The 24,571-nt window shown below is 41.1% G+C and overlaps 1 protein-coding gene across 1 annotated transcript in view; it reads left to right on the top strand.

Moving 5' to 3' along the window:
- Positions 1-24,199, top strand: part of LOC116708985 (pancreatic secretory granule membrane major glycoprotein GP2) — a 31,133-nt gene extending 6,934 nt beyond the window's left edge. The window contains exons 4-9 of the mRNA XM_032547178.1: positions 20,208-20,368; positions 20,454-20,589; positions 21,779-21,873; positions 23,061-23,229; positions 23,618-23,732; positions 23,812-24,199. Of these exons, the coding sequence (XP_032403069.1) occupies positions 20,208-20,368; positions 20,454-20,589; positions 21,779-21,873; positions 23,061-23,229; positions 23,618-23,732; positions 23,812-23,987 (852 nt within the window). The 3' untranslated portion in view covers positions 23,988-24,199. The remainder of the gene's footprint in view (positions 1-20,207; positions 20,369-20,453; positions 20,590-21,778; positions 21,874-23,060; positions 23,230-23,617; positions 23,733-23,811) is intronic.
- The last annotated feature ends 372 nt before the right edge of the window (positions 24,200-24,571 follow it).

Genomic DNA, 24,571 nt, shown 5'->3' with positions numbered 1-24,571 from the left:
ACGACGGACCGGTGCAGCGCCCGCTTGACTGCAGACGCTGCGCCAATCCGCCTGTCGATCTCCCGCTCCCTTCTTCCCCCATTCGTGAACAAGATCCCGAGATACTTGAACTCCTCCACTTGGGGCAGGACAAACCCCCTGACCCGGAGAAGGCACTCTACCCTTTTCCGGCTCAAGACCATGGCCTCGGATTTGGAGGCACTGATCCTCATCCCGGCCGCTTCACACTCGGCTGTGAACCGCTCCAGCGAGAGCTGCAGATCACGACCTGATGAAGCCAAAAGGACCACATCGTCCGCAAAAAGCAGAGATGCGATCCTAAGGCCACCAAATCGGATCCCCTCAACACCTTGGCTGCGCCTCGAAATTCTGTCCATGAAAGTAATGAACAGAATCGGTGACAAAGGGCAGCCCTGGCGGAGTCCAACTCTCACCGGAAACGAGCCCGACTTACTGCCGGCAATGCGGACCAGACTCTGACAGACATCGGTCATACAGGGACCTGACAGCCCGTATTAAAGGGCCCGGTACCCCATACTCCCGGAGAACCTCCCACAGGGCTCCCCGAGGGACACGGTCGAACGCCTTCTCCAAGTCCACAAAACACATGTAGACTAGTTGGGCGAACTCCCGTGCACCCTCCAGGACCCTGCAGGGTGTAGAGCTGGTCCAGTGTTCCACGACCAGGACGAAAACCACACTGCTCTTCCTGAATCCGAGGTTCGACTATCCGACGGATAGTTTCCAGCAGGCGGGTCGGAGACACAGTCCTGGAAAGGATCTGTGAGACTCCTAGGAGCCTGCTTCTGATGTCCGTCCCTCCCGCTGGAAACCGCAGGCGTATCGGACTCCGGCGTCGAAGGACCAATTTATGTTAGGTTTAAATTACCTGAACACAGACACACATCTTTGGGGGTCGTTATTTAGAATTGTTATGTCGAAATTAAAATATCCAGGGTGGCACCCAATATCTCAAAGTCCCTGAATTGTACATGTTTATGAAAGTTCTCCCAATTGTCTGTAATATTGTAGGTTTCTCTTCTTGAATTTCCTGTTCTGGGGATTGTTTTGTTGTTTTCTCCATCTTTTCCTCATTTTGTGCCTCAGCCTTTGAACTTTCTTCCCTGGTTTTAACTCTGTCCATCTTTAATTTCAAGCTAACAATTTCTTGATTGAGCTCGTTGTTCTCCCTCTCAAGCCAGTCCAATTTTTGTAATTTTTCCTTCATTGAATTCTTAAAATTTGTCTCGATTGTACATGTTCTCCAACCTACCATCAAATTATGTTTTGTCATGGCGTCGTTATCTAATTTTAGCTGTTTTATTGTCCCTTTAGCCTCGTCCAATTCATTATTCAAAGTGCTGAATTGCTGTTTCAGGTAATCATTTGTATTAGCCAGCCTCTCATTTTCTGTCTGCCATCTGTTGTATGTTTTTTTGCGAGACAGTTTCTCAATTTTCTGCCTCAGATGTTCAACAGTTTTCTGAAGCTGCTTGTTGTCTTCCTTAAGCTTCCAGCAGCTCTTCTCCAAAATGTCCACTTTCTCCAGCAATAAATTTTGTCCGGCCATCGTTGATTTCTGTGTGCGATTGAAGACTGCAAATGAATTTCTCTGTGGAATCTGGGAATACAAAGACAGGCGCCTGTGATGTCACAGACAGGATGAGTGACATCACAGCTTCACGTCAAAGCCACAAGAAGTCTGTTGGGTGCGGGGGAGGGAAAGGGGGCGGATGTGTTTTTTTAAACTTTATTCGCAGACACACTGTATAACGACAGAGTTATGCCTCATTTGTTCTGCCTCAAGAAAAAACAAATACAGATAAACATATTCAAGATAAAGAAAAAGCTAAGGGTTCATAGAACAAAATATCCAGCATCTGCACTCAAGGTGCTCACGCGTCGAACTTGAAGCGACGCACGAAATGCGTCATTGTGACTGCTTGGTCAGCAAAAAAAATTCTGTTCAGTCTCCATGGTAACTAACTGTTATAGCTGTGTGAAGAAGTAGGATTAGATTCCACTTATGATCAAGTTGGAAATCTGTCATGATTTCCTAATTGTTCAGTGAATAGGCTAACTAATATTAGCGACATGAGCTGATAAAACTGCACAAACAACGAAGGAACATGTTCACAGTTAGATGTATCATACCAAAGATAAAGTGCTTGTTGCTACAACCTTCACTATGTTTTATACATGTGATGTAACAGCCATATTGGAAAAGGGTCGGGGTTGTAGTGAAATCTCAGCACTCAAAATTCCAACATAAAATGGCTTCCAGGTCAGAAGTAAAAATGCCAGAAACAGGCGAGAAATCCGGTGAGATTATTTAACCAAACAGGCGACAATATGCCGATAGATAGCTAAAGAAAGCTAGTAGTGTCAAACATTTGTTCATACCAGAAGCACTGCTCCAAGTAAGCGGAGCACTAAACACCCGTCATATGCTTGTCTATAGGGATATGCAGCGCTGGCTGGTAGTAAAAGCTCTCTGGCTCAGAGGACAGGGTGGGATTACAAGGAGTGATTCTGCAGAAAAATGTCCATCCAGTGTACCTTATTACTTTCTACTATATTTCCCCCCAATTTGACTATCATATATGATAAAAGAAATGGTCCCATTTGTCCCAACAGTGAAGTGGTGAATAGTAACCTCTATACTGCAGTGAGTGGCTGTTTGTTGATCCATCTTATTTTCACCTGCCATGTTAAACTGTATGTAATTGTAGGGCAGTGGCTTAAATATGTCAGCGGATGCCACCAAAATGTTAGATTTGTTCTTTGAGTTGTGGAAGTTGGTAAAGTGTGTCCGTTGAAGAACACCGTACTTGGCGTCTGTTACGGTGCGCTGGCAGAACAACGGTCAGTATTTGCTGTTATTTCTGAAGGTAAGCAACGCTGACCGCCAGCTCCTCAATGTAGCCAAATGTTAGTTTTAATGTCCAAGTAGATAGTTTTGTCTTTTTCTTCTTTTTTTAATATATGCTGTATCTGTTAAACAAAAAAGAATAATAATAATAACTGCGTTAATCAGACTTATATTGACACGCAGTACTTGCTGTGAACTCTGAAGGCGAAGCCGCTGCGCTGTCGGTTGGTCCGAATAAACGGTCTGAACCACGATCTCAACCGCCGTGTGTGTCCGATTTCAGCCTCAAGTTTCCTTCCGACAACCACCATTAAAGAAAACACAACGCAGAGTCTAAGGAACAGCGAGGTGTCGTCTCACACGGACAGGGTTACATAATGAATAGCTGCATATGCTGAATATCCTTTTAACTGCCCACTCAACCATATAGTTTAGCATATTTTGGGTCTCTATATCTCAATATGAGGAGAGCCTAACTTAGCTTAACCTTATTGAGCCATCTCTGCCACTTGGTTGCGGTACGATATGCTAAAGAAATCCCCTAGAGGGCACTGTTTCTTTATATAGTATTCTTCTTCTTCCCCTCTCCAACCAGGAAATCAGAAACACAAAAATCTGTCAGAAATATCGACTGGTTGTGGTAAAACTTTGAAAGGTAGGAATAGTTTTCTGGCATATAATAGTGTTATAGACCTTACTAAACAGAATTATGTTAATTGATACCACCTAAAAAGCTAAATTAAAGGTCTAATAATTTTTTAAAAATACGTTTGACCAAACGGTTTATTTGTCACTTTATGTTAAATGTTGCAAATTAAGCTAACGTAGTTAACATTTAATTTTTTTGCTATAAAATCAAAAGTCATTTTCATCTATTGGTGTAAATATGAAACAATAAGTATTATTTCAGTCTTATACACTAAGAATAATTATAACATTATCTTACAAAATAATTTTTATGACTTTCTGAGTTGATATTAGCAAATCTGGTAAAATTTTAGAATAAATGTGGGAAAATCATAATTTTCACAACTACTAACTAATTTTAACTTTTCAACCACCACTAGATGGATGCTAAATCCTTCTATGGTGCGAGGCCACGCACTCTTCTCGCCCTTGTACCAGAAAATCCTCAAGAATCTGATTGTGATCTGAGTGATGATGACCAAGTAGACGATCCTGATTATCAGCCCACACAAGCAGATGATACTGGAGACAGCTCTTTTGAATCCCTTGATGAAGAGGAGGCTCCCTCAAAAAGCAGATCTTCTACACAGCCACCTCGTAAAAAGAAAAGGAAAGGGAAACACACACTAAAAACTGTTCCCTTGGAGAAGCCAAATGACAACGCCGACCCAAGTTACACCCCAGGCCCCAACAAAAGCACAAGAAGAATCTGGAAGCAGGAAGACATTGATGAGTTCCAGGTTCTTAATTCAAGATTTGAACCCCCTGAAGCTGTGCCCTCACCCTTCCAGTATTTCAAAATGCTCTTCACTGATGAGATGATTGAACATATCGCACATCACACCAATTTGTACTCTGCTCAAGAGTTGGGGGATCCAATCAAGACTAGTCCTGAAGAGATAGAGCATTTCCTAGCGATCCTTCTTTTTATGGGTGTTTTCAATTTCCCGTCACTGGAAGACTACTGGCACCATGAATCACGCTTCGACCTGATCACTGACATCATGCCAAGGAGGAGATTCCAGCTGTTACGGCGATACATTCATTTCAATGATAATCAGCAGTGCAGTGAGAGTCTGGACAGATTTTACAAAATCCGTCCCCTTTTTGAAATGCTTCGTGAGCAGTGTCTCCTGATACCATCCACTCACAAGCACAGTGTCGATGAGGTCATGGTAGCATATAAAGGCACAAGAGCTGGTACCCTCCGCCAGTACATTGCCAACAAGCCAGACAAGTGGGGCTTTAAATTATTCTGTCGAGCAAGTTCATCCGGCATCATCCACGACCTGCTGCTTTATCAAGGGGCATCCACGTTCTTCAATGTTGCTCTCAGTGAAGAGGAGCAGGCCCTGCCTCTGGGAGCAAAAGTGGTGACAACGCTCTGCAAAACCATAAAAGAGCCCCAGATGTCTGTTGTCTTTTGTGACAACTTCTTTACAAGTTTCAACTTGGTTCAGTACCTGCACACTGCCCTTGGTGTCAAGTGCATCGGCACCGTACGACCGAACCGCACTGGTGGAGCTCCATTGATGACAGACAAAGACCTGATTAAAAGGGGGCGTGGGGCCTGTGACTTTAGGGCTGCTGAAGGGGTTCTTGCAGTGAAGTGGTTCGATAACAAATGTGTCAACTTGCTTAGTAATGCCTATGGGATCATGCCCTTTTCAACAGTGAAACGCTGGAGCAAAGAGTCCCGTGCAAAGATCACCATCCCATGCCCATCACTCATCTCTGCCTACAATGAGCATATGGGAGGAATCGATCTGTCTGACATGCTAGTACACCTGTACAAGACCCCGGCCAAGTCAAGGAGATGGTATTTTCCCCTGTTTGGATACATCCTGGACCTCTGCATTGCAAATTCCTGGCTACTCTACAAAAGGGACAGTGGCCTCCTGAATGAGAAACCCATGTCTCTCAAACGGTTCCGCCTCGCAGTTGCCCACAGTTTGAACCAGTTCAATAAGCCAGCATCCAAAGTTGGCCGACCATCTTCCAGCTCTCCACCACCAGAGAAGACAGGCTACATCCCAAGACCATCACGACCAAAACCACAAACAGATGCGCGCTACGACAACGTGGGACACTGGCCTCTTCACTGTGAAAAGCGAGGGAGATGCAATCTGTGTCCAAAGGGAGTTTCCAGGTGGAAATGTGAGAAATGTAATGTCTTCCTGTGTTTGAATGCAAACCAGGCATGCTTTAAGTTCTATCACCAGAGGTAAAGTGCATCTAATGCACAAAAAGAATGCTGTTTTGCAAACACATAGATGAGGTTGGAAATGTATTATTATGTTTGGTTATGTTTTTCTGTGTTTGTCATGTTTTTTCAAAGTTTAAATGAAAAAAAGTAACACTAGTTCAATCAATCCTCCAGATACGTGACACTTGTGTCCCAAAATACATGCTGTTGCACCAAAACAGAAAGGGTGTGCTGAGATATAAAAGCAACAAATGTTTCTATTGTTCTGCAGTATTTTCTTTTCCTTTTGAGTGTAAAAATGAATGTTTTGCACTGTTACCTATAATCAGAAGTGGATTGAATGTGAGAATTTTGTGCTGTTGCACTTTATTACAGATACAGTCAAGATTGGAAAATTAAAAATGCAATATTTCCTTGTTCGACGCAATGTTTTCCTTGGTTGAAATTAAAACCAGTGTTTTGTGGCATTTTGACAGAAATAAACTGTATCCAATGCCCCAGACATTTTTTGTTGTTTATTTCTTTAGAAATTAGCATTTTATTTTAATTTATCTACTGTACTTGGAATTTTTTATTACATCATATACTTAAACCATTAAGTGACATCTCAACTGTTTGGTAGAGATCAATATTTTGAAAACCACAGGGTCTGTTGAAAAAAAAAATTTTGATTGTGTATATGAGCCACCCTAGGGTAAAAGAAATGCAAAGAAAAAATTTTTCACAGGTTTTTTTCTTGGTGTGGTTGTTAAAGGGATATCTACTGTAGATTATGGATTACTTCCCTAAAGCTGAAAAACAAACACTAGAGATACAATTAAAATATGTAAGCAAACCACCTTTTAAAGTATAGTTATTTCGTTTATGCCTCTCATGATTTAAACAACCGTTTTGAAGGGTTAAAACTAATGTCCTGGGGAAGAAGTTTTAACTTTTATTTCTTTATTTTTTTCTATTTACTTGGATCAGTTTTCATCAACCAAATCTCTTCGTTTCAAAAACATTTCCTGCCTCAAATGACTTTGTGATAGTGTAAACAGAACAGCTCATTTGGAAAGCCGTCAAGGTTGCTCACACATTAACGCAATCGAGTGCTGCCACCCTGTGGTGATCATAATCATTGCAGTGGGGGAAAAAAAACAAACTAGAAAGTAGTTATTTTTGACCTTAAAATATTTCATTTTCGATCGTATATGTTCAGCTCTAACTGCCTTTCAGGTTCTCATACATGGACATAATCTCTTCAAGGATTACTATGTCTGGTCGGATTAGCTGTTACTATGCTAATCCAGATTATTGTCGTGGTTTGTCAACAATGGCCATTTAATGTACAATGAAGGACGAGAAGAAATCTATGCAAGATCTCGCCAGAGGAAAATGTTTAGTTTTATTCTTACTTTGGTCCTGGCAACCTCATCAACGAAATGTCTTTGTCCAAAAAGAGAAAGGTAGACACAGAGTGTCGGATTTTTCAAGAAAAATGGACTTCTTCTTATTTGTTCACGGAGGTGAATGGAAAACCCGTGTGCCTTGTGTGCCTGCAGCAGGTTTCGGTGCTTAAGAAATACAATATTCGGCGCCACTATGAAACTCAGCATGGCGAAAAATACAAGCACTTTAACAGATGATGTACTTGTCCAGGCTAAAAGATGCCAAGTTTCAGGGGCAAAAACTGAGTCAAACCAAATCCTATGGAATGTTACTGTCAACGTTGCTCTATTAAAAATTACAGCTTTGAATATTTGCTGAATTAATTCTGTTAAAGTTAGTGCTAGTCAGTAACAGTTTTACAACAAAAGAGTTTTGTTGAGTAAAATATTTGTCATGCATGCAACACATGTTATGTATGTAAGTTTTTCTATATGTATACATTTTATGCATCAACAAGAAAGGTGACAAATGTACTTAATCAAATATCTGTTTAAAGCAGCTGACACTTAAGATTTCAAATGTGTGAAGCCAGACAATTTGTTCAAATTGATTCCCAGATGTGGAAAATTGATTTTAAATCATTTATTAATTTTTATCTGTTTGATGTATTATGTCATGCAGGACAGTGTTTTTAAGTTCCAAAAACTGTGAATAAATGTTTTGCAACATTGTACAATCACTGTGATCAGTTCTTGTGCATAATGCACTTAAATAAATGTAAAAGTAGTGTTGAAATTGCACATGCTTTTCTTAAAAACTCTGAGCTTTTTCATAATATATTTTGTAAAAGTGAAATTTGTTTAATATAAAAATCAACAAGTCCACTTTTATTAGTTCTATTTAATCTTGCAATGAGTTTACTTATGTGGCCCCCTTTAGATCAGATTAACCTGCATGCGGCCCCTAAACCAAAATGAGTTTGACACCCCTGGTCTAAACTGTCAAGATGACTCTATTTTCCCAAAACAGTCCATATTATATCCCTAAAACCCCATCATTCGTTTCTAATCTTTAATGATTTATAGTTGGTGGAATTCCATAACATAATGTGTTAGCTCATTGCAGAACTTAAATGTTTACAGATTCACTTCACGGTTTCCTAATCTTTAGCTTCTTCCCAGGATTCAGAGGTGACCAGAACAACCTCAGAGATCTTCTCTAATGTCCAGCTGAAGACCTCAATTTAGGCTTTGATGAGAAGAGAGCTGCTCTTTTCTCATCAAAGCCTAAATTGAGGTATTCAGCTGGATAATGTTCAGGTTGGCACCTTAACACTTGCTTGTCAACCTCTCTGGACGTCCACTCAAGGCATCACAATACCAAATTATTATTTTCCTTGCAGTTGTGAAACGTTTAAAACTTCCCATATTATTTCATTACTCATAAATCAGTTGCTTACTTAAACAAGCCACTCTAAAGAGAAAACTGTTCTCTGAATTTAGAAAACTAAAACTACATCAAAATCCTGCCTTATGTGATGATCATGACTTCTCTACTGTCAGATAGACAACAAAACAATCCTCACTCCCTCCTTTCATGAACTTCCTCTCACCTCTTGGAGGAGGATGATCTTATGGCAGGAAAGAGAGATGATGAGGATTTCAGGAGAAACTCCTGATTCTTCTACTGCTTCATTAGGATTTGGCACTTGTATCATGAGATATGTTTTAGTTTCATCTAATTTTAATTTTTGTACCTTTTGTTGTTCCACTACTAAAATTGTAACTTATATTCTGATATTTTGTCAGGAGGTACTTTAAATGATGGGAGACAGAATGATTTGCATTACAGCTGCCTGTTCTTTCCTGCTGAGCTGTTGTCTGGGTTTCTACGGTTCCAGCTCCTTTGCTGGAGTCTCATTGTTCTTTTCATCTTAACATTCTTACCATAGAATATGTCTTAATTGCACTTTGTTGTCTGGTCTTAACAAACCTGTTGCTTTTGTCTGCTTATTTTTATTTTCTTATTTTTATTTGCAACATTCTCTCCTATTTCTTTTCATTTTATCTCCATGCTGTTGAACCAACACTGAGGTCATAAAATGACCTTTCAATCATCTGTGTCCTAAATATTTCACCTCTTCTTTGGAGTTTGTTCTTGCTAACTTTGTGGCCTTCTTCAGCTAAATGTTTCAAATTAAGCTAAAGTATCCTTTTACCACAAATCTCATAAATTCACCAAAACTTCCTTTGTTTGATCAATTTCTATTTACCAAGAGAGTTTCATCTAGTTTCACTGAATCAGTAATCAATAAATCCTATAGATTTAATAATATTTCTCTATCTTGATTCTCATTCCAATAAAATGCTCCCACTGTAACTCATTTGTAATTTATTCCATTTTTCTACGACCTTCTCAGCCTAGGAGGAATAATTAACATTCTTATCTAATATTTTAAGTTCTCAATTCTATATAATTATTACTCGTATTTCATAAACATCCTTAGGATCATGCAAAGCATTTTTAGCTGTTTCTCTCTAAGATCTATTTTCTATTTTCAGTCATTACGTTCTTTCAAACTGCTATGAACCTTAAACACAATTATCATTCTAATTTTCAAATCATCCTTTCATCCTCTTTAACTCACTTACACCTTGCCTTCTTTAACTATACCTACTTTTCTTTCCAGCTTTTAGATAATTAATTTTTTTTCATTTTGTTTATCTATCTACTTAGTCATTTATTTATTTATCTATACTGTCATGAGGTGGTGTGTTGAGGTGGTGAGGCAGACGCAGCGGACCCAGGTATGATGAAAATGATGATTTAATGTCGAAAACACAGTCCAAAACAACAGGCAGCTCGCACAGAGACGCATTGACAAAACATTGACGAGGAACAAGGAACACAGGTGGAGTTAAATACACGGGAGGGTAATCACAGAGACGAGACACACCTGGGAACAATAAAGGGGAGGACAGGACAACGAAGAGACTTAAGGACACAGAAAACTCTAAATAAACACAGAAAAACACAGATCCTGACATATACTCTATATCTTCAAAACCTTCTTTTTAAATTTCCTTTCTGTATTTGGTTGCTTTTTTCTTATAACTCCTCCCTGAGCTCCTCGCTGCTCTGCTGCCTGATCTGCTTCACTCTTCTTGCTCTCCTGTTTTATCCTAACTTTTCTGATTGCCTTCTTCTCTCTTTTTAGCTCCTCCATCCACTTTTCTAACTCACCCATTCCTTCACTACTCATCTTTTTCTGATATGATTTTTGTTTTCTGTCGTACTTCATCCTATAACTCAGTCAGTTCTTTTTTTTGAGTGTTTAATTGGCCCTGAAAGTTATATTTTTCTATCAATTTATTTAAATTCTTTACTGAGTTAGGGTTTTGTCTTTCCATAAACTTCCAGTCCTTACACTGGAGTTTATCTTTCGGTGTTAATTTGCTATTCCCTTTTCCCATTTTGAGCAATTTAGTCAATTTCGTTCCAGTCTTAAAAACACATAGGGTGGACTCTAAAAGACTGGATAAATTCTTAGCAGGACGGTGATCAATCCCCTGTTGTGGTAATTCCCTCTTCAACCTTTTCAGGTGGGAAATTCTTGCCTACGTGCATCCACCAGAGGTTCACCGTTTGCACTCCTGCCGTTTGGTATGAGGACAAATACCCAGTGGTATTTAAATTACTCCAAGTACTCTCACATTCACACACACACTTGGTATTACGGGTTTTTCAGTTTACGCGGACTCCGCCGTCCTTCTGTTACGGATTTTTCAGTCCTTCTGTTACCTATCAGTGCCTAGGATTCATGGGGCTTTACACCCCAAAGACCCTCCATCGTTCGCTCACTTTTTAATTTAAACGCTACTCACTTGTCCCCCCTTCACGGACGTCCCGTCAGCCGTTGGTTTCCAGCAGGCGGGTCGGAGACACAGTCCTGGAAAAGATCTGAGACTCCTAGGGGTCTGCCGTGGCCACGGTCTTCTGATGTCCGTCCCTCCCGCTGGAAACCGCAGGCGTATCGGACTCCGGCTTCGAAGGAGGAATTTATCCATCCATCCATCTTCTTCCGCTTTATCCGGGGTCGGGTCGCGGGGGTAGCAGCGTCAGAAGGGAGGCCCAGACTTCCCTCTCCCCGGCCACTTCTTCCAGCTATTCCGGGGGAATCCCGAGGCGTTCCCAGGCCAGCCGAGAGACATCGTCCCTCCAGCGTGTCCTGGGTCTTCCCCGGGGCCTCCTCCCGGTGGGACGTGCCCGGAGCACCTCACCAGGGAGGCGTCCAGGAGGCATCCTGACCAGATGCCCGAGCCTCAACTGGCTCCTCTGGATGTGAAGGAGCAGCGGCTCTACTCTGAGTCCCTCCCGGATGACTGAGCTTCTCACCCTATCTCTAAGGGAGAGCCCAGCCACCCTGCGGAGAAAACCCATTTCGGCCGCTTGTATCCGCGATCTCGTTCTTTCGGTCACGACCCAAAGCTCATGACCATAGATGAGGGTGGGAACGTAGATCGACTGGTAAATCGAGAGCTTCGCTTTTTGGCTCAGCTCTCTCTTCACCACGACGGACCGGTGCAGCGCCCGCTTGACTGCAGACGCTGCGCCAATCCGCCTGTCGATCTCCCGCTCCCTTCTTCCCCCATTCGTGAACAAGATCCCGAGATACTTGAACTCCTCCACTTGGGGCAGGACAAATCCCCTGACCCGGAGAAGGCACTCTACCCTTTTCCGGCTCAAGACCATGGCCTCGGATTTGGAGGCACTGATCCTCATCCCGGCCGCTTCACACTCGGCTGCGAACCGCTCCAGCGAGAGCTGCAGATCACGACCTGATGAAGCCAAAAGGACCACATCGTCCGCAAAAAGCAGAGATGCGATCCTAAGGCCACCAAATCGGATCCCCTCAACACCTTGGCTGCGCCTCGAAATTCTGTCCATGAAAGTAATGAACAGAATCGGTGACAAAGGGCAGCCCTGGCGGAGTCCAACTCTCACCGGAAACGAGCCCGACTTACTGCCGGCAATGCGGACCAGACTCTGACATCGGTCATACAGGGACCCGACAGCCCGTATCAAAGGGCCCGGTACCCCATACTCCCGGAGAACCCCCCACAGGGCTCCCCGAGGGACGCGGTCGAACGCCTTCTCCAAGTCCACAAAACACATGTAGACTGGTTGGGCGAACTCCCGTGCACCCTCCAGGACCCTGCCGAGGGTGTAGAGCTGGTCCAGTGTTCCACGACCAGGACGAAAACCACACTGCTCTTCCTGAATCCGAGGTTCGACTGTCCGACGGATAGTTTCCAGCAGGCGGATCGGAGACACAGTCCTGGAAAGGATCTGTGAGACTCCTAGGAGCCTGCTTCTGATGTCCGTCCCTCCCGCTGGAAACCGCAGGCGTATCGGACTCCGGCGTCGAAGGACCAATTTATGTTAGGTTTAAATTACCTGAACACAGACACACATCTTTGGGGGTCGTTATTTAGAAATGCTATGTCAAAATTAAAATATCCAGGGTGGCACCCAATATCTCAAAGTCCCAGATTTGTACATGTTTATGAAAGTTCTCCCAATTGTCTGTAATATTGTAGGTTTCTCTTCTTGAATTTCCTGTTCTGGGGACTGTTTTGTTGTTTTCTCCATCTTTTCCTCATTTTGTGGCTCGGCCTTTGAATTTTCTTCCCTGGTTTTAACTCTGTCCATCTTTAATTTCAAGCTAACAATTTCTTGATTGAGCTCGTTGTTCTCCCTCTCAAGCCAGTCCAATTTTTGTAATTTTTCCTTCATTGAATCCTTAAACTTTGTCTCAATTGTACATGTTCTCCAACCTACCATCAAATTATGTTTTGTCATGGCGTCGTTATCTAATTGTAGCTGTTTTATTGTCCCTTTAGCCTCGTCCAATTCATTATTCAAAGTGCTGAATTGCTGTTTCAGGTAATCATTTGTATTGGCCAGCCTCTCATTTTCTGTCTGCCATCTGTTGTATGTTTTTTTGCGAGACAGTTTCTCAATTTTCTGCCTCAGATGTTCAACAGTTTTCTGAAGCTGCTTGTTGTCTTCTGCAAGCTTCCAGCAGCTCTTCTCCAAAATGTCCACTTTCTCCAGCAATAAATTATGTCCGGCCATCGTTGATTTCTGTGTGCGATTGAAGACTGCAAATGAATTTCTCTGTGGAATCTGGGAATACAAAGACAGGCGCCTGTGATGTCACAGACAGGATGAGTGACATCACAGCTTCACGTCAAAGCCACAAGAAGTCTGTTGGGTGCGGGGGAGGGAGAGGGGGCGGATGTTGTTTTTTTAAACTTTATTCGCAGACACACTGTATAACGACAGAGTTATGCCTCATATGTTCTGCCTCAAGAAAAAACAAATACAGATAAACATATTCAAGATAAAGAAAAAGCTAAGGGTTCATAGAACAAAATATCCAGCATCTGCACTCAAGGTGCTCACACGTCGAACTTGAAGCGACGCACGAAATGCGTCATTGTGACTGCTTGGTCAGCAAAAAAAATTCTGTTCAGTCTCCATGGTAACTAACTGTTATAGCTGTGTGAAGAAGTAGGATTAGATTCCACTTATGATCAAGTTGGAAATCTGTCATGATTTCCTAATTGTTCAGCGAATAGGCTAACTAATATTAGCGACATAAGCTGATAAAACTGCACAAACAACGAAGGAACATGTTCACAGTTAGATGTATCATACCAAAGATAAAGTGCTTGTTGCTACAACCTTCACTATGTTTTATACATGTGACGTAACAGCCATATTGGAAAAGGGTCGGGGTTGTAGTGAAATCTCAGCACTCAAAATTCCAACATAAAATGGCTTCCAGGTCAGAAGTAAAAATGCCAGAAACAGGCGAGAAATCCGGTGAGATTATTTAACCAAACAGGCGACAATATGCCGATAGATAGCTAAAGAAAGCTAGTAGTGTCAAACATTTGTTCATACCAGAAGCACTGCTCCAAGTAAGCGGAGCACTAAACACCCGTCATATGCTTGTCTATAGGGATATGCAGCGCTGGCTGGTAGTAAAAGCTCTCTGGCTCAGAGGACAGGGTGGGATTACAAGGAGTGATTCTGCAGAAAAATGTCCATCCAGTGTACCTTATTACTTTCTACTATATTTCCCCCCAATTTGACTATCATATGTGATAAAAGAAATGGTCCCATTTGTCCCAACAGTGAAGTGGTGAATAGTAACCTCTATACTGCAGTGAGTGGCTGTTTGTTGATCCATCTTATTTTCACCTGCCATGTTAAACTGTATGTAATGAATAGCTGCGTATGCTGAATATCTACTGTAGATTATGGATTACTTCCCTAAAGATGAAAAACAAACACTAGCGATACAATTAAAATATGTAAGCAAACCACTTTTTAAAGTATAGTTATTTCGTTTACGCCTCTCATGATTTAAAGCAACCGTTTTGAAGAGTTAAAACTAATGTCCTGTAGAATAGAATAGAATTCAACTTTATTGTCATTGCACTGTCACAAGTACAAGCAACGAGATGTAGTTTGCATCTATCCAGAAGTGCTCTACGAGATATAAATATTTATTTACGGATGTACAAGACTGTGTATGTATGGACTATAAGGGGTTATAGCAAGAGATATAGATATTGTGTATAAATATAAATATAAATATGGGAGCTATATGCACAGATTATACAGATTATACAAGAATGTTAGGGAATGGATTATAGATAAATAATGGCAGATAAAATTTACAGGTTGTATGTGTGTGTGAAGAAAACAGTCCGTGATGTGTGTGTGTGTGAGGATAGTCCATGTGTTATTGTTGTATGAGAGGATAGGGGAGTACAGTCCTTATAGTTTATGTTTTATGTCAGGAGGCGTTCAAAAGCGTGACAGCTGTGGGGAAGAAGCTGCTCCGGTGCCTGGTGGTTCTGGTCCGTAGGCTTCTGTAACGCCTCCCAGAGGCCAGGAGGGAAAAGAGTGTGTGTGCTGGGTGAGTGGAGTCCTTTGTGATTTTCCCGGCCCTTTTCAAACACCGCTTCCTGTAGATGTCCTTGATGGCAGGGAGCGTTGCCTCGGCGATATACTGGGCAGTTTTCACCACCCTCTGCAGCGCCTGTCGGTCGGAGACAGAGCAGTTCCCGTACCAAGCTGTAATACAGTTGGTGAGGATGATCAATCAATCAATCTTTATTTCAGACACAAAAGAGGTCCATAGTAAAACAAAAAGAAAAAAACCAAAAAAAAAAACCCAAAAAGAAACATGACAGTCACTGAGCCACAAATAAATGATGACGCCAATGTTTCCACAATCTTGAGAAAAATCTCGCTGTACTAAAAACAGGGTTTACTAAAATTGCTATTATATTATTGTATGACACGGGTAATCTACACATACATTTATACATGAGATTCCTGAGCGCAGCTGCACATGTGGGAACAGCGTTATGTGCAAACATGTGGCTGGCACTGCTCCATCTAGGCACTTTGAGTAGGAGCCTCAGGCCATCATTGTATGCCACATAAAGTTTGTGCAGGCTACTTTTTTTATATCTTCGCCATAGATGGGCTGTGTAAAATGAAGTACAAAAAACTTTAAAAAGAGCTACCTTCACAGAGGATGAACACATACCAAACTTTCTGATCAAAATATTAGCCTGTGCATACATCATGCAATACTGCCTACAAATGTCACGATCATCAGATAGGTCATCAGTTATGTAATGTCCCAGATATTTAATTTCATTGTATATATTGAGGACAATGCCAGATAAAGAGAAGTCAGGGGTTATCAGATGCTTATCTGCTCTACTTCTAACAATCATGACATTGCTTTTCTTAGCGTTATATTTGACATCAAAATCACATCCATATTGGGAGCAGACCCTTAGTAATTGTTGAAGGCCAGCACTATATGGGCATAAGATTACCAAATCATCCGCATACATTATGTGATTGATTGTGCGGTCACCAACTACACAGCCTGTTTTACAACAATTCAGGCGCTTTGATAGTTCATCCATATAGATGTTAAAAAGGTAAGGGGACAATATACTTCCCTGCCTTACTCCGTTACCAACATTAAACGAGTCAGACAATGAGTTACCCCATTTGACATACATTAGTTGATGACCATACCAATAGACCATTATTCTAATTAGATATTTGGGTACACCTCTGCTTTCTAACTTGCAGAACAATTTTTGATGATTCACGCGATCAAATGCTTTAGAAGCATCAATAAAACACATAAATACTGTGGTGTTGCGCAAATTATACAAATCTAAAATCTCCTGATGCTCTCAATGGTGCAGCGGTAGAAGTTCGTGAGGATCTCTGAGGACAGGTGGTTCTTCCTCAGGGTCCTCATGAAGAAGAGGCGCTGATGCGCCTTCTTAATGAGTTTGGAGCAGCTGGTCGTCCAAGTCAGGTCCTCGGAGATGTGGACTCCCAGGAACTTAAAGGTGTCCACACGCTCCACCACTGTCCCCTTAATGTGGATGGGTGGATGTGGGTCAGCGTTCCTCCTGAAGTCCAGATTTAGCTCCTTGGTCTTCTCGGTGTTCAGCTGCAGGTTGTTTTTGTCGCACCACTCATCCAGACGGTCTACCTCCTCCCTGTAAGCGGCCTCGTCATTATCTCTGATGAGGCCGATCACCGTGGTGTCGTCTGCGAACTTGATGATGGCGTTAGAGCCATGGACAGGTCTGCAGTCGTAGGTGAAGAGGGAGTAGAGGAAGGGACTCATCACACAGCCTTGTGGTACTCTGGTGTTTATGATGATGGTGGATGAGAAGTGGTTGTCCAGCCGGACATGTTGAGGTCGACTGGTCAGGAAGTCGAGCAACCAGTTACACATGAGTGGACTGATGCCGAGGTCTGTGAGTTTGGTAATGAGTTGTGATGGGTTGACAGTGTTGAATGCCTGGGGTGGTAGCTGCTTTGGTTACAGTTGTGGTATTCCCTCTCTCAAAACGAGCATAGAAGTTGTTAAGTTTGTTGAGGAAGGAGACATCAGTAGAAGAGGGGTGGTATTGGGGTTCTTGTAGTCTGTGAGAATCTGAAGGCCTTGCCACTTACGTTGGGGGTTGGAGTTAGAAAAATGATCCTCCACCTTCCTTTTGTAGTGGTGTTTGGCCTTCTTGATTCCCCTCTTCAGCTCAGCCCTGGCTGCACTGTAAGTCTGTGCATCCCCTGACCTGAAGGCGATGTTGCGGGCCTTCAGCAGGAGACGAATGTCTCGGTTCATCCAGGGTTCCTGGTTGGGGTACATGGTAATGCGTTTGCAGGTGGTGACACGTTCTATGGTGGTGGAAATATGGTTCAATACAGATGAGGAGTACTGATCCAAGTCTGTATGGTGGAAAATAGTCCAAGCTGTATTCCTGAACCGGTCCTGGAGCACAGCGTCTGTTCATACATTAATGATGCCTTCGTCAGAGATGAAGAGACTCCAGAACCCTCCAAGCAAGAGAAGGAGACCACTCCAGAGATGCCAACAATTCTTTTGTTTTGAGTCTGTCTGTATCTATATCTATCTATCTATTGATCTATAGACAGACAGACAGCCTCTTCTTGGGCTGCCACCTTATTGTGAAACATGTGGTGTTAATATTTCAGTGTTAACCTAATTTATTCTAAATAGAGTATTTATAATTATATGGAGTGTAAATCAGCTCTGACATTGAAGTTAAAAGTCAGAGTAAAATGCCACATTCACGCAGTGAAACTTTTGACTCTGTCAAGTGTCAATAACGCGCCAGTAAAGATTTTTGGCAACTCGAAGAGGAGCAGGAGGAAGAAAGAAGACGAAGCACCAGTTTTCTGTAGTTCGTGAGACTTCACCCTTCTATTTATTGCACCCTTCGTTTATAAGCAGTAAATGTTTTCATTTTCACTTCTTTAATATTTCTTTCTGCTTTAATGTGCCTGGAATTTAACATTCCAGAAGGCAGACAGCAAGATCTGAAGGTGTACGACCAGTTTGATACAGAAGTTGATGTAGATGTTTTTGAAGAAATAGTGAATCAGTCACCTGGAACCTTTCGAGTTATGTTGAGCAACAAAGAAGATCCTGGTAATCACTAACAATCTTTAGATCTTTAAAAAGCCTGACCTGCCGATTTAGATTTTTGCTGATATACATTTTTTTTTTTTGTCTGAAATGTCGCTAAATATAGCAAGAAAGTCAGTGATTTGGCAACAGTGGGGTGAATATTGTTAACTGTAAATGTTCAGACCTGACCCTGCGGGTCTAACGTTTAAGCGCTTTCACTTTCAAAAAATCCGCGTTCTCTAATCAGCAACAGCTGCCCCAGAGTCCTCGAGATCACTCTGATTTGCCCCGGACCCTGCAGGCGGCTTCGAGTCTCTCTTTTCTTCTTCAGTAAACAGCTAGAATACTTTGCAGATGTGCTACTGCTACTGTGTGGATGTTTCATGTCATGCATAACACGAAAAATCTTTAATTCACTTGATTTACGACCTTGCTTTTTTAGATTATAAATAATCTCTCAACTTGATAATATCAAAAACATTACCTAATAAATAATAATAATAATAATAATAATCTTTTTTTCCACCCACATATTTGCTGTGTTCCACACATACAGTATGTAGTAAATGGTACAAACAATTTTTCAACATTCTTTATCAAATTTCCATTATTTTCCAGCCTATGGTTTCCCAGATTTTTTTTTTCTGGAAAATCTCCTGTATAAAACAAGAACTGCCCTCACAGTAGCTCTCTAGAAATCATGAAACAACAAAAGGGTGATATTGACTTGATGTTCAGAGGACAGGGCTTTTTCACAGCTTTGTTGGCATATGGACTAAAACAAATCTGCTCCACCTCTAAACCTCTAACACTTAGATCTGTGAGTAAAAACTGGAATAACCCACACACTAAACATAGATTTATTAAAACAATTTGTGTACTGATACCTTTATTCCATTTTATTTCTATTCTGTTTTTTCCCCCCCAATTCAACCTGAGTCTAAAGTTATCTAAAGGCCAAAAACAGTGAAATATCCCTTGTTTGAGTTATGAACTAGTTAGTTCTGAGCTTGTCAAAACCAAAATATTGAGTAAAATTTTAAAATCAAACTGTTTTGTGGCATTTAATTTAAATGTAAATATAAAATTTTTGTAACCTCTCACTAGATTTATTATTTGAAAAGATGGGAAAAAAAGTCAAGAAAACACCAGTCTTGGTTGTATATTTTCCCCACTTGTAAAGATCTGGATAAAAGTAAATTCCATACTTTTCCATATTGCTAAGATCCCCTTACAAGCATTTTCTTTGGACACTTTTCTAATATTTCCATGTGGTTAGTGACAAGGCAAAAGCGGCTAATCATTTCTGAATAAAACCAGAGTCTCTGAAAAGCAGAGGCGTAGACATCACTGCCGGTTTATTTGGACAACAGGACAGACACAGGTATAGAAATATGTCAAGTTTCACTGATGTCATGAGACAGCTGGTTATCGCAGATGTTTCGGTTTTTAGTAGAAAGGAAAGAATGATGACCGCCTTGCTCAATCAGAGAGATGAGCGAGGCAAATAACATAAGTTATTCTAACCTATGCTTTACATTAATGGCTAAAAATCAGATTGAATATTATGATTTTAAAAACCACAATTGGAAATTTATGATTAAAAACGTATAAAATTCTGTTTTTTATTTTTGCATTTTTTTCTCACCTTTCGTCAAACTATCTGAGTCACCTCCAGCGACCCCTGGTGGCCTCCACTTTGAAAAACGCTGCTCTTTACCACTTGTGGCTACTGATGTCTTACTTTTGATGATGGTTTTGGTTTTTGCCTCTTTGTGTTGGTCTAGCACAAATATAAAACACTTTGAAGTTTATGACTGTAATGTGACATCATGTGAAAAGGTTCAAAGAGTATGAATAATTTTGCAAGTGGCTGTGTTTTGTGGTCTCATAACAGTAGATTATATGTGTAATATTGTGGGAGACCTGTTTTCCTCAGCACGCCTTACACATGAGGAAAACGTCTCGACTAATTACTCTTGTTAACTTTCTGTTTCTTGATCTCTTTATAGGTCTCTGATGATACACACATCATGTTCATCAACACCATACACAATAACTATTCAGACATCATCACGAGAAACTACATAAACATCACGTTCGTGTGCCGCTACCCCATAAACTACATGGTCCAACAACCCAACAGCGAAAACATGATCCGAGTGGACGTCCGGTAGGTGATTTGTGTTTCCTTCTTTTTGTTTATTCCCCTGACATCTGATTTAACAATAAAACTCGTGTTTGCTTGGCCTTCTCAGAAGCATCACCCTGAACACTGAGGATGGGAATTTCTCAGTGTCAATGCTGCTGTACAAAGACGAAGCCTTTGAGGACATGTGGACAACTGTGCCGTCCCTGACCCTGGATGAAAACATCTTTGCCAAAGTTTTTATGGTATCTCTGCAGATCAAGATTATAGAAAACCTGACAATAAAAGCGTTTTTTTTAATGCACCCTATAAGCACATTTCTTTAGTGGGAGACGGGGTACGAGGCTGAATGAAGACCTATATTTAACCTCAAATCTCCATAATTTACCGTTAGAGAATTACAGCAAGGAGGGACATTTTGGGGACATCAAAATCTGTATAAAAATCTTTAGAGGCTACCTCCATGTCAACTGGTTATTGCTGTCCTTCTGTCAGAAATAAAAATGGACTTTGCTTACGTCATTTTGAAATTCAACTGAAACCCTGTGCTTCAAATCAGACTAAGATTAAACGTTCTGGCAACAAACACTCCTCCGTTTTGCATTAAACAAAGGATAATTATGCATAAATGTGCCGCTTTACATCTGTGGTGCTGTGGGGCTGTCTCTCCTCTAAAGACCCTTGAGACACACGAAAGGGACTCTGAACTCTGAACAATATAAAAAAGTGAACAAAGACGGCAAATATTCCCTCTTTACTTGCTCCAAACTTGTGAAATGTAATACAGAAACAGTATGGGCTGCTCTGTTAGGGTTTATACATTGAATAAATGTATATAAATCAAATATTGAATTTATTTTAAGAATTTTTACACATCCTAACCAAGTGTGACAATGAATATGACCAGCAATGTCTGAATTGTACTTTTATTCAATGGTATTAAGTTTTATAACCCAACAACACCAGAACAACTTCTACTATTGGGAAAACTAGTTCTTTAGAAGTCGAAAAAGCAATTTGAGAGATGGCAACGATTACCTCCGTCAATAGTTTGCTTAACAGACCCCTCATTGGGAAGGGGTGTCCTGGACCATTTTAGAAAACTGAGATGAAAGTATTTCAAATATACTTAGTGTTAACAGCTATTTTTGGATTAGTTGTCCGCTGCCTTAGTTGCACAATGTTAAGAAATACGGCCTTGTGGATTGATGTCCCAAATTATCCTGGAAATCTAACACTTCAGCCGTGACTAGACTAGGTCATGTGAGCGCTTCTGCACATCTTCTCCAGGCTGTCACAACCCCGCGGATCAGCTGTTGTTTACACACTGTGAATCAGCAGTTCATAGCACATCGTGAAACCGGTTGTTGGCTTGCATTCAGAATGACCTGACTGCTGCCTGACGTTCTGATTTTTATTTTTTTCCTTTTAAAGATACCGGCTCACTTGATGCTCCGTTTGGAGAGATGCTGGGCCACACCCACCAGGGATCCATACGGCAACATTCAGTACACCTTCATCAGAGACAGGTGTGTCACTGTGATAACGCCCAAGACCTTCTCAACAAGTTCATTTTGACTGTCTGTCCCTCTATTTGCAAGAGAGAGCTTGTCTGTGGTGCGCTCTATTTCAGTGTTATTGCTCCTCGAGCTCTAAGTCCTCTTACCAGAGTGCTGTTGAAATCTGAAATAAGAGAATTTGTTGCCTAGAGAGCGGGTCAGACAACAAATCTCAGAGCCAGGTCACGTGACTCCGGTCTGAGAGGCCACATGCGTTTCAGTTCAACAGCTGTGCATGCCCTTGACAACCAGGGCAGTGTTTTGGTACTGTTAGCGACAGCAGGACTGTAAAATGCACAATGATTTCACAAGGGCAGGGAAAGGAGGAAAACACTGCTAGCTCAGATGAGCTTAAAGGAGTAGTTCAGAATTTTTAGGGTGAGTTTCTGTGAAATGGTTATAGCAGCTAATAAGTAGCTAACTCTCTTGGCGTCTTCACTTACTCTAAATTCAGATGAGCTGGACCTGGAAGCTGAAGCTAACAGCTAGCCTGAGAGACGCAAGGCTGAAGCAGAGGTTTTTGTGTTTTAAAACAACTTTAACTTGTAAATTGTCATAGTTGTTGATTGTGAATGCCAGTTTCTGAGTCTTTAAACCGCTGTCATATTCAGAAGCTGATAATTATTTATTTTGGAAATGTAAATAACATTGGTAGAGGCAGGCCTTCACCAAATCCCTTCCTAGGTTAACATATTCTGAAAAAAGAACATTAAAAGTGTTTAAGATAGAAGAGGAAAGATGTGTAAGTAAACACATTTAAAAACAATTTACATAAACCACAATAATTTTCCTATTATTATATTTTTAACTTTTATTATTTCAGTACTTGTTTCACATAGAAAGATCATTGGTGATGCACCGCCTCCTACTCCTATTTCCCTTCTAAATAGTCATAAACCTCTGTATAAATAATCTCCCAAATATTCCAATAATCTCATTAAACAGGAACTCTTTTAAGAATGGACCATCCATTAGCTTCAGCCTCAGTGATGAGCTAATCTGGATACATACAGAATGAAGACACCAAGAGAGTCAGGAAAGACATCAAACAAGCTTTAAAAGAGCTGCACTCGTACATTCTGAACCATCAAGTTTAGGGTCAAAAATGTTTCTAAGCGGACAGCTCACTACTAGCTCTGTTTTTTCCACCTTCCTAGTTGTCCAGTGTTGGCCAACAAACAGACTCTCAGCGTCTTGAAGAACGGCGAAGGTCCAGAGGCCATGTTCAGGATACAGATGTTTAAGTTTGTCGGCAGCTCTTACGCTTACATCTTCCTGCACTGCAATGTCCAGATCTGCCACAGCAGCCTGAGTGTGTGTAAGCCTGTGAGTGAGACCTCCTTACACACACACACAGCTCAAAGTGATAGCCAGACGTTCAGACAAGCAGTCAGCAAGCCTTGACTTATTTTTACTGGTATGAACTGAGACTTACACAGTCCTTATTTCAACTGAATTACAAATCTACATCGTTACAACCAGACATTTACTCCCCCGCCCCCAAGTTTTTAAGATTAAATCTAAACTAAACTTTTCCATTTTCCTGAAACCTGTAAAATATATTTTTATGCAACTTTTGAAGTAATTCTCTCCGAGTTGCGTTTTAGTTCACGTTAGTACAGGACTCGTTTCCCTTTGATAGGGTTGATGTGCACATTCTAAGTGCCTTATCTGGCTTCGACTGTGATTGTCTGTCTCTGCATTTGCTACGCAGAACTGTACCACCGAAGACGGACAGATGAGGACACGGAGAGACGCCCCACTGTCCCACACCGTGTCCTATGGCCCAATCAGACGACTGCTCACCGCCAGTGAAAAACCCAATCTAAGTGCGTCACTTTCCAATCCCTGCAACTTGCACAAGTTAAAAAAAGTTCATTTAAAGGACAATTCAACCCTTCTCTGTAGATCCCAGCAGTTTCCCTCCGGTGGAGACTCTTGTCCTGGGAGGTTTGCTGGTCGTCTTGCTGCTCATCACTGGGGTGTTTGGGAGGCTGTGGCTTCGCTCCAGGCGTTTCTACCCACCACAGGAGGCCCAGCTCACCCTATCTAACATTCACCACATCTCAGAGGTGGCTTCATGAAGTGAAGCTTTTATAGCACTGACATATGGACATAAACCTCACATATACAGATGTAATTGTAACAACAAATGTTATTAGTGTTTCTTGTTCATATTTTTGTATTATTATTGTTATTTTAAAGAAATGACTAAGTCATCAATCATTTTTTAACATCTCTTTCAGAGTGTGATATTGCAGATTTAATAATAAAACAACTAAATAATGTGTGCTTTATTTTGAAAATTTAAGTAATAGCTATATTATTGCTTTCTTTGTCCTAAAATTGTCTAAAGTCACATCACAGTTATTTCAGACATATGTTGTAAAATTGTAACACACCATTTTTCGCTCTATAAACACCCCAACCAGCACCAGTGGTGGGACCAGTTCGAGAACCATGAAGCAAAGCCATATTTTTTAACCAGGGAAATATTAAGGTCGCAAAGGAGTGGGAAATTTTTCAGAAGCCTTTCATTAGAAGTTAGGCGGATGAATGTTGAACCGTTGTGAAGAGACAGTCGACAAATAAAGATTTCTTATTAGGCTGTATAAAGCTCTAGACGTTAAAATCTATTAATTAGCAGATAATGTTAATTTTTTGTAAC

Source organism: Xiphophorus hellerii, chromosome 19, assembly GCF_003331165.1.
Source record: "Xiphophorus hellerii strain 12219 chromosome 19, Xiphophorus_hellerii-4.1, whole genome shotgun sequence".
NCBI lineage: Eukaryota > Metazoa > Chordata > Actinopteri > Cyprinodontiformes > Poeciliidae > Xiphophorus > Xiphophorus hellerii.
This window is presented reverse-complemented; position numbering and strand designations above follow the sequence as displayed.